This window comes from Kogia breviceps, chromosome 6 (assembly GCF_026419965.1).
Source record: "Kogia breviceps isolate mKogBre1 chromosome 6, mKogBre1 haplotype 1, whole genome shotgun sequence".
NCBI classification, from domain to species: domain Eukaryota; kingdom Metazoa; phylum Chordata; class Mammalia; order Artiodactyla; family Physeteridae; genus Kogia; species Kogia breviceps.
The window spans coordinates 127,395,269-127,409,187 of record NC_081315.1 but is presented as its reverse complement, the minus strand read 5'-3'; the positions used below and the strand labels follow the sequence as shown (position 1 = coordinate 127,409,187).

The window sequence follows — 13,919 nt, the reverse complement described above, 5'->3', positions numbered from 1 at the left end:
TTCCTAAGCCTGAGTTTGATCATCTGTATAACGCAGGTAATGCTGACTATGGTAATGGATTGTTGTACCCACTGAAAAAGAAAATGGATGTAAAGCACCAGGCTTACTGGGAGTGCTCAGTTCTGGTCATCGTTATCAGACTGTGAAAATCCCTAAACTTGCCTGTATCTTACTTGATTACTTAGAATAAATGTGCAAGTAAGTGAAAATTAAACTCCAATACTCTTTAAAGTTCTCTAGTGGCAGCAACTAATGAATACAAAATGAAATTAGAGAACTGGAGATTTTAGAGGGGTATCATACACTAATAACACCTCCACATCATTCACAAAATTATAATCATTTTTAATTACCTTTGTAAAACGTGACTTTCCCATGTCCCCTGGGCAGATGTGAAAGCATGGAGCTGGATAATAAAATCTGCGATCTGATTGAGAGGAATGTTTCTCCTGATCCCAGAGGGGTCACCCCGGGTCCAATGCCGAGTCACAGAAGTCCATGTTCTGTGAAGGTAAGAAAACATCTTCTTCCGACGTTTTCTCAATACACCCTTCAGCAGCGTGTTCACCGAGAAGAATGCATGGGGACAGTCCCCAAATCATTTACAGTAATGCACTTCCTTGATGGCTGAGAGGACAGAGTGAACCAGTACCAACTTCTCATGCACAGTCACTTCCTGTTAGCAAGGAAACACTCAGCAGAAGCTCCTTCCAGTTTAAAGCGTGATACCAGGGGAAGCAGAGCTCAAGCCGCAAGAAAGAATGCTTAATGCAGCAACAGCTCTTTTACTGGGAGGCGCTAACCTCGTTTTTGTAAACCCACTTACACTGGGTTATGAAAGTCTGCACAACTCACGTCCATTTTTTTGATGAAAGAACAAGATTTTCCTGATTAGAGAAGTTGTTTGACTTTGACCTTCCTCTTGTTTTAGGATATTTGTCTATGGTGCTTTATGTAAGCAAATAAAATTCAAGGGTAAGCTCAAGCTAAGAATTTTGTGCATGACTTTCTAGAAATACATCATAAATGACAACATAAACTCTTAAGCTCTGCAGCCCTCCTGGGTAGAAAGCGTCCTAACGATCATTTCAAAAGAGACCTAATGTAAGTAAATTAGAGAGCATGGCTGACATTAAAAACATTTACATAACTTCTGCTTTGGTTCTTAGTTCCAAAAGTAATTCATGCTCATTGTGGAAAAGCTATACTAAGCATAGAGAATACTATAAAAATCATGTAGAGACAGATTTATTGGGGAGCTAATCAAGCTTGGATTCCCCTAAACAAATATTTACTTTTGTAACTAATTAGCATTCACAGATTTGCATCTTTTTCTCTTAAAGGAGGTCCTGGAATTGTATAAGCCTCAGGCCTCACCAAACATGTATCAGCCTCTGAAATCCCCTGCAAGCCCACAGATCCTAGAGAGCCTCTCTCAGCATTTGGGGTCTGTCTGTGTGTCTCCTTCTGTCTCACACACACACACACACACACACACACACACACACACGCACACCCTGTTTTGTTAGACTCACCTTTTTTCACTTAATATAATGTTGTGGATATTCCTGTAACTCTTTCATTCATTTAATGACCAAATAGTATGGGGTGTTTTCTTCCCACTTCTCCCTAAAAAAGAAGTATTTCTTTTCCAAGTTAGAAATGACTCTGCTGGGCTTCCCTGGTGGCGCAGTGGTTGAGAATCCGCCTGCAGATGCAGGAGACACGGGTTCGTGCCCTGGTCCGGGAGGATCCCACATGCCGTGGAGCAACTAAGCCCGTGAGCCATGGCCGCTACGCCTGCGCGTCCGGAGCCTGTGCTCCGCAATGGGAGAGGCCACAACAGTGAGAGGCCCGCATACCGCAAAAAAAAAAAAAAAAAAAAAGAAATGACTCTGCTAAAGATGAGGGGCAAGGAGGCTTTCCTCCCCTTTTCTTTCTTCTCTTCTCATTCCCACCCCCATACACATACCTCTAACTCCCAGTTAAGGCTTCCTTCCTTCACGAAATGTGTGCTTTTTTGTAGTGGCCATCTTGTCTAATCCCGGAAAGAAATTTAATGATGAGAATTTGAATCCCCTCCAGTACCCTGATCTGCTTATTCTCTGATTATCAGCCCCCAAGACTCATTTGACTGACTTCCCTCTCCATTCCGTTCGTTCTGTTTTCTGGATTCCTCCTTATATGGTAAAGACCTCTTCTCCATCCTTATTGCTACCCTCTTGGAAATTAGCTCACTCTGTTCTGGGGACCTAACTGGAACGTCTACCTCTCTTTAAGATACTGTTTCCCCATCACTTTGTTGATGAAATTGGCTCATTTTCCGATACATATACAGGCAAAGGAGAACAGGTACCTGGCTGATGTTTTTTATTTTCCTTGTGAAGCGTGAGGTAAAGACATCTACAGAGAATGAATGTGAGGGTAAACGTGAAGTCCAGTGGTTAACATAATGGAAGATATGAAATGGCCATTGAGAGACTGAGAGACAGGAGAGAGGTGCAAAACTAAAATGAGTTGCTGAGTAGCAGTGAAGACCACTTAATAAGACCAGTCACTAAAGAGTGTTTGGGCTCCTAAATCTTCATCTTCAATCTCTCCATCACCTCTTGCCAGCTTGATTCTCCTCAACTTTAAACATTTATGAGACCTCATATTATTTTATGGGTAATGTTCTTTCTTTCTCACCATTAAGTATGATCTTATTTTATTTTTTTAACTTTGTATTGAAGTACAGTTGATTTACAATGTTGTGTTAGTTTCAGGTGTACAGCAAAGTGATATGTATATATTCTTTTCCAGATTCTTTTCCATGATAGGTTATTATAAGATAGTGAATATAGTTCCCTGTGCTATACAGTAGGTCCTTGTTATTTATCCATTTTACATATAGTACTATGTATCTGTTAATCCCAAACTCCTAATTTATCCCTCCCTCACCCCAATTTTAGGGGTAATGTTCTAACTCACTCTAATACATCATAGCCAAGCTTTTTGATCATGACGTCCAAGACTTTCCAGCCCCTTATCACACCACTAATAAGCTCTACCCTGATAAATCCACAGTCATTTTGCATCTGATTTTTCACTTGTCCTCCCATTTGCATTTGATACTATTCACTAATTCAACTTTCTTAAAATGTCTTTCTCCATTTACATCTGTAAAAGTATCCCTGAACACCCTCCTTTTTCCTTCTGATCTTTTCTTCTCACTCACCTTCACTGACGTCTCTTTCATCACCTGCCCGTGTTACACTAGTGTCACCCAGGGATCTGTCCGTAATCATTGGCTCACTAAACTACAAAATATAGGCTGATGACTTCCGACACATACACCTACTAAAGGTCAAGTTCTTTTCTATACTCATATCAACTTCACTCAGCATTTCCAAAGGTGAGTTCAGTATTTTTCCTGTTAAAACTACATGTTTTCTTTTTTTCCACTCTCCATTTCCCACTTCCAAAAATGCACCCATGTCCCACCATCCCACAGTCCTCTAACAGACCATGCAGTTTCATGTACTATGCCTTTTCTCATGCTGTTTATTCTTCATGGAAACCCTTGTCTCCTTGCCCATTGGATGAACTATCTTTTATGCCAAGGTTTGAACATTTCATGACTCTTTAGCCCCACTGAGTTCTCCTGCCCCCTTTTTCTCTGTCTTAAATAAATACCTCCTTTATACCTCATTCATAGGCTTTATCACCTTGGTTTTGTAATCATTTATGTATAGACATGTCTTCCCCACCAGTCATGGACGTCCTGAGGATGGGGTATAAAGTGTCACATGAATGTGTAAAGTATCACAACATAGGTTTTTCTAGAAGGTACCAGTGTTATGCAACATGTTTGTTTTCATGCACTATGAGAAAACTAGATATACAAAATCAACTTATCTCCAGAATCCCTTCACAAATAATTCTCAAAGTCTACAGGGGAATATTGAATATACACTTAGAAGCCCAGTTTCTCATCCTCAAGCTTTTGACTGCCAGTGATCCTCAGATGCCGACCTATCACTGCTGCTTCTAGATGTCAGCTGTACCACTCTCGGTGGCATTGTTGTGGTACCACTCACTGTGACAAGTAAGCCTAATATTTGGATATATTCTCCAGAGCCCAAATGCAGTTAAATGCTATTGCTCTCTCCATTTCAATGGAAAGAACTTTTCTTTTCCAACTTTAGCTACACAGGCCCCCAATGCTACTTTACACATCCAGTGTTTGCCAGAAATATGTGTAACAGTCTTATTGACTTTCATCCTTCTGCAGATGGGGAAACTGAGGTTCAGTGAAGCTAAATCACTTTCTCATGGTCCTACAGCTAGTAGAAATTGGTTTCTGGACCTAAACCCAGATTTGTCTGGGTTGCCCTATATATCCTGCTCTTAATTTCCCCTCCCTCACATAAGAATCATTCAGTGACTGGGCCCAAGTTCAAGCTGGTATGAGGAATGATGCTATTGTCAGAGCAAACCCTCCTTTCTGGCTTAAAGCATCACCATTGGATCAAGCTATTGTGTCTTTACTCTCTCTTTGAGGGTAAGGTCTCCCAGGAAAAATCCCTGGAAGTTTCTCTTTATCTCACGGACTTCTGGCATCTCCTCCTCAATTGTCATCTGAAGTATCTTAAAATATTTGATTCCTTAAGTAAACACAGCTTAGTTTCCAGCTGGAAGCTCTGCTGAATTGCTGTTTACAATAGCACTCTGCAGAAGTAAATCCTACATTCAAAACAAACAAAAACAGTTGCATTCTCACTGAGATACTGATGGAACTTTAAAAAGTACAGGAAAAATATTTTGGGGTAAGACAAGGGTGAGCCAATGACAGAAGAACTGTGGAGGGCATGTCTCATTTTTCCACTGGAGGAAGTAAGCATAAGAACAGTAAGGTAGCCTCCTTTTCCAGGAAGAGGAAATGAATTTCTTTATGACATTATGAGATGGGAAGAGTGTGGCTGAACAAAAGAAATATGATTTAATGAAAAGTCCTGAGACATATGTCATGTTCCCCTTTTGCTCTATCCTTGCCAAGAATAAGTAAAGAGGGAGAATTACTATAAGAGAACATGTGCAGACTGACTCATTGCTTTGAGGAAACAGGAAAACATTATTGATGAACATGAGGAACTCCATCAGTATGAAAGCAGGTTTTAATATTCCGGAAGAGTTGAAGTAGAAAGCTGGTGAACAGAAGGCATTGAAAGTCTTATAGGCAAAGGACAAAATTTTTTCTAAGTGAGAATAATATTCAATTCCAAAATGGGTGTTAAATGGAAGTTACACTAAACCAAGACATGGTCTTAATACTATGAGAAAATTAATATATGAACATTAATTTATGAAGCTGTAATTGTATGTCTTCAAATACAAAAGAAAGTGATAGGAGGCTTAAGATGTATTTCTTGGACAAACGAATACATTCCAGTAATGCTTGGAAACAAGGGTGTCACTTGGGAATGGGAAGGAAAAGTGTCCAACTTTTAAGAAGATATACCATAACTGAATTTGCTTAAGAGCATTGTCTTGTGTTTAGATTCTATTTTGCTTTTCTGATTTTAACTGAGACAGCACTAGAAATTGGCTTTTAATAACTTTGGTAGCAGCTGAGGGAAGATTTCCCAGTAACTGGATAAAAATTCTAGCTCTGGACATTCTTCTCCAGGCAAAAAGCTTTGGGAAAATGTTTCAAAATGTTGAGAGAGTAATATGAAACTTCTTGGAAAGTACAGTAAGTTGACACACGTTTTTTGTAACCACATTTGTTGAAAAAAACAGAAGATCTAGTTTCCGTTTCCTTATTTCCCTTTTTAGAAAGTTAAGCTATTTCTTTATCAAAATAAAATTTTGATTATTGAAATCTTGTTTTCTCATCTCTAAAATGGGTTGTCACAAGAATATACTAAAGTGAGTGAAGGAGAGTGAAGCCACACACTCGCTCAGCAGCCACGGGCCTCGCTGCTCCACTGCTGCACCAACGCTGCAGCCTCAACTCGGATTTTCTCCTGATTTCATGCCTCTTGACTCGGGTCTCTTACCATTCTGTGGAAGGTAGCTCCACACACACCTCCTCCTCGAGGTAAATACTTAGGAGTGGAATTGCTGAGTCGTATGGTTGTAAATCTGGGAGGTCCTTATCCTGGGATCTGAAGTTATCTTGAAGGCTCCACTATGGCTGGAGGGTCCAAGTCGTCTTCACTCAGATGTCAGGCAGTGAGTACTGGATATTGGCTGAGACTCTTCAGTTCTCCTCCATATGACCTCTCATCTTCTGCTGTGTGGCTGACAGGGTCTTGGTGCTCCAGCCTGGTGTCAGGCCTGAGCCTCTGAGGTGGGAGACCTGACTTCAGGACATTGGACGACCAGAGACCTCCCGGCCCCATGTAGTATCAATTGGCGAGAGCTCTCCCAGAGATCTCCATCTCAACAGTAAGACCCAGCTCCCCCTAACGGCCAGCAAGCTCCAGTGCTGGACACCCCATGCCAAACAACCAGCAAGACAGGAACACAACCCCAGCCATTAGCAGAGAGGCTGACTATAATCACAGTAAGTTCACATACACCCCCAAAAGACACCACCGGACGCAGCCCTGCCCACCAGAAAGGCAAGATCCAGCCTCATCCATCAGAACACAGGCAGCAGTCCCCTCCACCAGAAAGCCTACACAAACCACTGAGCCAAACCTACCCACTATGGGCAGACACCGAAAACAACAGAAACTATGAACCTGCAGCCTGTGAAAAAGAGACCACAAACACAGTAAATTAAGCAAAATGAGGAGACAGAGCAATACACAGCAGATGAACGAGCAAAGTAAAAACCCATCAGACCAAACAAATGAAGAGGAAATAGGCAGTCTACCTGAAAAACAATTCAGAGTAATGATAGCAAAGATGGCCCAAAATCTTGGAAATAGAATGGAGAAAATACAAGAAACATTTAACAAGGACCTAGAAGAAGTAAAGAGCAAACAAACAATGATGAACAACACAATAAATGAAATTTAAAATTCTCTAGAAGGAATCAATAGCAGAATAACTGAGGCAGAAAAACTGATACGTGACCTGGAAGATAAAGTAATGTAAATAACTACCACAGAGCAGAATAAATAAAAAAGAATGAAACGACTGGAGGACAGTCTCAGAGACCTCTGGGACAACATTAAACACACCGACATTCGAATTATAGGGGTCCCAGAAGAAGAAGAGAAAAAGAAAGGGTCTGAGAAAATATTTGAAGAGATTATAATTGAAAACTTCCTTAATATGGGAAAGGAAATTGTCAGTCAAGTCCAGGAAGTACAGAGAGTCCCATACAGGATAAATCCAAGGAGAAACACACCAAGACACATATTAATCAAACTATCAAAAATGAAATACAAAGAAAAAATATTAAAAGCAGCAAGGGAAAAGCAACAATTAAAATGCAAGAGAAATCCCATAAGGGTAACAGCTGATCTTTCAGCAGAAACTCTGCAAGCCAGAAGTGAGTGGCAGGATATATTTAAAGTGATGAAGGAGAAAAACCTACAACCAAGATTACTCTACCCAGCAAGGATCTCATTCAGATTTGATGGAGAAATTAAAAACTTTAGAGACAAGCAAAAATTAAGAGAATTCAGCACCACCAAACCAGCTTTACAACAAATACTAAAGGAACTTCTCTAGGCAGGAAACACAAGAGAAAGAAAAGACCTACAAAAACAAACCCAAAACAATTAAGAAAATGGTAATAGGAGCATACCTACTGATAATTACCTTAAATGTAAATGGACTAAATGCTCCAACCAAAAGATATAGACTGGCTGAAAAGACACAAAAACAAGAGTCATATATACTGTCTACAACAGACCCACTTCAGATCTAGGGACACATACAGACTGAAAGTGAGGGGATGGAAAAATATTTTCCATGCAAATGGAAATCAAAAGAAAGCTGGAGTAGCAATTCTCATATCAGACAAAATAGACTTTAAAATAAAGACTATTACAGGAGACAAAGAAGGACACTACATGATGATCAAGGGATCCATCCAAGAAGAAGATATAATAATTGTAATTATTTATGCACCCAACATAAGAGCACCTCAATACATAAAGCAAATGCTAACAGCCACAAAAGGGGAAATTGACAGTAACACAATCATAGTAGGGGACTTTAGCACCCCATTTTCACCAATGGACAGATCATCCAAAATGAAAATAAATAAGGAAACACAGGTTTAAATGACACACTAAAAAAGATGTACTTAATTAATATTTATAAGACATTCCATCCGAAAACAACAGAATACACTTTCCTTTCAAGTGGTCATGGAACATTCTCCAGGGTAGATCATATCTTGGGTCACAAATCAAGCATTGGTAAATTTAAGAAAATTGACATCATATCAAGTATCTTTTCCAACCACAATGCTATGAGACTAGATATCAACTACAGGAAAAAAAATTGTAAAAAATACTAATACATGGAAGCTAAACAATACACTACTTAATAACCAAGAGATCACTGAAGAAGTAAAAGAGGAAATCAAAAAATACCTAGAAACAAATGGCAATGAAAACATGATGACCCAATTCCTATGTGATGCTGCAAAAGCAGTCCTAAGAGGGAAGTTTGTAGCAATACAATCCTACTTCAAGAAACAAGAAACATCTCAAATAAACAACCTAAACTTACACCTAAAGCAATTAGAGAAACAAGAACCAAAAACCCCCAAAGTTAGCAGAAGGAAAGAAATCATAAAGATCAGATCAGAAATAAATGAAAAAGAAATGAAGGAAACAATAGCAAAGATCAATAAAACTAAAAGCTAGTTCTTTGAGAAGATAAACAAAATTGATAAACCATTAGCCAGACTCATCAAGAAAAAAAAGGAGAAGACTCAAATCAATAGAATTAGAAATGAAAAAGAAGTAACAACTGACACTGCAGAAACACAGAGGATCATGAGAGATTACTACAAGCAACAATATGTAAATAAAATGGACAACCTGGAAGAAATGGACAAATTCTTAGAAAAGCACAACCTTCCGAGACTGAGCCAGGAAGAAATAGAAAATATAAATAGACCAACCACAATCACTGAAATTGAAACTGTGATTTAAAATCTTCCAACAGACAAAAGACCAGGACCAGATGGCTTCAAAGACTAATTCTATCAAACATTTAGGGAAGAGCTAACACCTATCCTTCTCAAACTCTTTCAAAATATAGCAGAGGGAGGAACAACTCCAAACTCATTCTGCAAGGTCACCATCACCCTGATACCAAACCAAACAAAGATGTCACAAAAAAAGAAAACTACAGGCCAACATCACTGATAAACATAGATGCAAAATTCCTCAACAAAGTACTAGCAAACTCAATCCAACAGCACATTAAAAGGACCATACACCATGATCACATGGGATTTATCCCAGGAATGCAAGGATTCTTCAATATATGTAAATCTATCAATGTGATACACCATATTAATAAATTGAAGGAGAAAAACCATATGATCATCTGAATAGTTGCAGAAAAATCTTTCAACAAAATTCAACACCCATTTATGATAAAACACTTCCATAAAGTAGGCATAGAGGGAACTTAACATAATAAAGGCCATATATGACAACCCCACAGCCAATATCGTTCTCAATGGTGAAAAACTGAAACCATTTCCTCTAAGATCAGGAACAAGACAAGGTTACCCACTCTCGCCACTCTTATTCAACATAGTTTTGGAAGTTTTAGCCACAGAAATCCAAATGAAAAGAAGAAGTAAAGCTGTCACTGTTTGCAGATGACATGATACTATACATAGAGAATCCTAAAGATGCTACCAGAAAACTACTAGAGCTAATCAATGAATGTGGTAAAGTAGCAGCATACAAAATTAATGCACAGAAATCTCTTGCATTCCTATACACTAATGATGAAAAATCTGAAAGAGAAATTAAGGAAACACTCCCATTTACCACTGCAACAAAAAGAATAAAATATCTAGGAATAAATCTACCTAAGGAGACAAAAGACCTGTATGCAGAAAATTATAAGACACTGATGAAAGAAATTAAAGATGATACAAATAGGTGAAGAAATATACCACGTTCTTGGATTGGAATAATCAACATTGTGAAAATGACTATACTACCCAAAGCAATCTACAGATTCAATGCAATCCCTATCAAAAACCAATGGCATTTTTCACAGAACTATAACAAAAAATTTCACAATTTGTATGGAAACACAAAAGACCCGGAATAGCCAAAGCAATCTTGAGAAAGAAAAACGGAGCTGGAGGAATCAGGCTCCCTGACTTCAGACTATACTACAAAGCTACAGTAATCAAGGCAGCATGGTACTGGCACCAAAACAGAAATATAGATCAGTGAAACAGGATAAAAAGCCTAGAAATAAACCCACGCACATATGGTCACCTTATCTTTGATAAAGGAGGGAAGGATATACAATGGAGGAACGACAGCCTCTTCAATAAGTGGTGCTGGGAAAACTGGACAGCAGCATGGAAAAGAATGAAATTGGAAGACTTCCAAACACCATACACAAAAATAAACTCAAAGTGGATTAAAGATCTAAATGTAAGGCCAGGCACTCCAAAACTCCTAGAGGAAAACACAGGAAGAACACTCTTTGACATAAATCACAGCAAGATCCTTTTTGACCCACCTCCTACAGAAATGGAAATAAAAACAAAAATAAACAAATGGGACCTAATGGAACTTAAAAGCTTTTGCACAGCAAAGGAAACCATAAACAAGATGAAAAGACAACCCTCAGAATGGGAGAAAATATTTGCAAATGAAGCAACTGACAAAGGATTAATCTCCAAAATTTACAAGCAGCTCATGCAGCTCAATATTAAAAACAAACAATCCAATCCAAAAATGGCAGAAGACCTAAACAGACATTTCTCCAAAGAATACACAGATTGCCAACAAACACATGAAAGGACACTCAACATCACTAATCATTAGAGAAATGCAAATCAAAACTACAAAGAGGTGTCATCTCTCACCAGTCAGAATGGCCATCATCAAAAACTCTAGAAACAATAAATGCTGGAGAGGATGTGGAGAAAAGGGAACCCTCTTGCACTGCTGGTGGGAATGTAAATTGATACAGCCACTATGGAGATTCCTTAAAAATCTAAAAATAGAACAACCATACCACCCAGCAATCCCACTACTGGGCATATACCCTGAGAAAACCATAATTCAAAAAGAGTCATGTACCAAAATGTTCATTGCAGCTCTATTTACTATAGCCAGGACATGGAAGCAATCTAAGTGTCCATTGACAGATGAATGGATAAAGAAGATGTGGCACATATATACAATGGAATATTACTCAGCCATAAAAAGAAATGAAACTGAATTATTTGTAGTGAGGTGGATGGGCCTAGAGTCTGTCATACTGAGTGAAGTAAGTCAGAAAGAGAAAGCCAAATACCGTATGCTAACACATATATAGGGAATCTAAAAAAAAAAAAAAAAAAAAAAAAAACAAAGGTTCTGATGAACCTAGGGGCAGGAGAGGAATAAGGACGCAGACATAGGGAATGGACTTGAGGACACAGGGAGGGGGAAGGGGAAGCTGGGAGGAAGTGAGAGAATAGCATGGACGTATATATACGCTAGCAAATGTAAAATAGATAGCTAGCAGGAAGCAGCTGCATAGCACAGGGAGATCAGCTCGGTGCTTGTGACCACCTAGAGGGGTGGGATAGGGAGGGTGGGAGGGAGACACAAGAGGGAGGGGATATATGTATATATATAGCTGATTCACTTTGTTATACAGCAGAAACTAACACAACATTGTAAAGCAATTATACTCCAATAAAGATGTTAAATAAATAAATAAAATAGAGTGAAAATCTGAAAGCATTTTGTAAGTAACTGTAAAGGGCTGAAACGCAGCACTATTATTTTTATTATTATTATTACACTAGTGGGATTAGCTTGAGCCTCAAAGTCCTCTTAGTGTTTCTCATACAATTACTGGCTTCCTCTTTGAATTCCATTATTTAATTTTCCATTGTGGTAATCGTGGAGTATTTCCATCCTTTTTTTGTTAGGAAAAAACGTTGCATTGTTGTGTGAGGACCTGTTTACTGTTCCCTGGGAAATGTTTGAATAGCTGGCTGGAAAAACAGCAAGTTCTTAGGCAACAAGAAGACCTGTCTCAACTCAGCTGCTGTACTTTGTGGTGTTTGAAGCTCACAGTTGGCAAGGCTGGCTGAAGTCATTTAAATGAGCTATGTATCTTTCTCCTATCTCTAAGTTCAGCTAGTAGCTTTTAGTCTTGTAGTTCTAAAAGTATAAAAAAATCTCAAAACTAAACAGATTAGTGGATAAAGAGGCCAGGTTGTGTTTCCCAAAATATCACCATGCCTTATCTATGACATATTATTCCTCCATTCATTACAAAGATTGTAAAAGCTTCCACTATGCATGAATATCAGGTATATGTCCAGATAAGGAGATCTTGCTGTGTCTGTCCACCTTGAACTCTATTTTATAAGGTATAACACCAGGCACCACAGGAAAACAGATACACAAGTCTGTAAGCTAAAATCGAACTCTAAAAGACACAATTAAAACTCTTAGAAAAGAAGGGAGACAGAAACTCTCCCTAACACTTGAGAGGCGTCCATTGTTGGACAGATGGCTGTCTGCTGGATAGAAGTGAGGCAATAAACTCAAGCTCCTCTTGGTTAATAAGTAAGAGACACTTTTGAGTAGGACACTTTCTTATTCAAAGGTTTTCTCTTCCATCGCTGGGAGGATTTGCCTCTAGTTCCACAAGAGAGGGAGTTAGAGAACACTGGAAGATGAAGGTTGTCCTTTCGAAGATGTCAGCAGTAGTGAGGCAGGTGTTAGTGGAGGAAGCCACCAAGTCTTGAAGTGAAGTGTGACATCTGGGTGGAAATTATAATACATTTTATAATTTTAACAGAATAAACGAACATAAGGCATCCGGGAGGCTGCAAAGAGAAGAAAATGAATTCGGAGTGTCAGGGCTTCTAGCAAACAGACTTTTGGAGCTAAAAGTATTATCCTTACTTTTGGAATCTTTGCCCTCTCCTAGACTTAGATGACTTCAGCAATTACATTTGAAAAAAACTTTAGATATGTCTTTCTTATTATGCAGAAGGAAGAGTAACATCAGCTTCTGGGTTCAGAGATTTGTAAATTTGTGACACTATCAAGGAAGCTAAATTCTTGGCTTGGGAGATACCACGAATAAACACATTCGTAAGAGTTGTTTAGCAAATATGTGTTCTTTATATTCTTGATCTGTTTAGCTTTGTGACAGAAAGTGGATCTCTCGTAGGGACTTCCAAACCTAAGATGGGTTTTGGAATCTAATGCCTCAAGAAGCCTTCTTTCTCAAGCAAGCCTTCCCATTTCTAGTTTGGTTAGAAACAATTTCTTTAATGGGCGTGGGGAAAATACTAGCAAAATGGGCACTTCCAGCTCTCACTGAAGAAGGCTCATAGTATTCTAATGTCTACCATCTAGATGAAATGCGCCTTAAGACTCTCTTTACCTTCTTTCGTACTTGTGAGGGGAGTGAGGCTGGACCCACAAAGTATATAAATATCTTTTCCTATGGGATTCTGGGATAGGTAGCAAAAAGTGAGATAATTTATTCCTTTTTTTTTTTTTTCTCCAGTAAGGAAGATTTACTTTTTCAAAGTAAATGTTTCTTAAATCAGTAAGATCAGCTAGTAAATATTTGCAATTTTTTCAAGCTATCATATTGAGAGATTTTCTTTGAGTCAGGCTCATTTTCAGACAAAACAATCCCAATATACACTATTTTATCACTTGTGTTTCCACAAGTCATCACCGTAGGCTCCCATTATTCCCACGTCATCTTTATATGTACATGCCCTTTCTTAATTA

General features: G+C 38.6%; 1 protein-coding gene across 1 annotated transcript in view; it reads left to right on the top strand.

Annotated features, from left to right (window-relative positions):
• Positions 1-397: 397 nt before the first annotated feature.
• TNIP3 (TNFAIP3 interacting protein 3) overlaps positions 398-13,919 on the top strand; it is a 117,141-nt gene continuing 103,619 nt past the window's right edge. Inside the window, exon 1 of the mRNA XM_059066321.2 lies at positions 398-511. Within this exon, the coding sequence (XP_058922304.1) occupies positions 401-511 (111 nt within the window). The 5' untranslated portion in view covers positions 398-400. The remainder of the gene's footprint in view (positions 512-13,919) is intronic.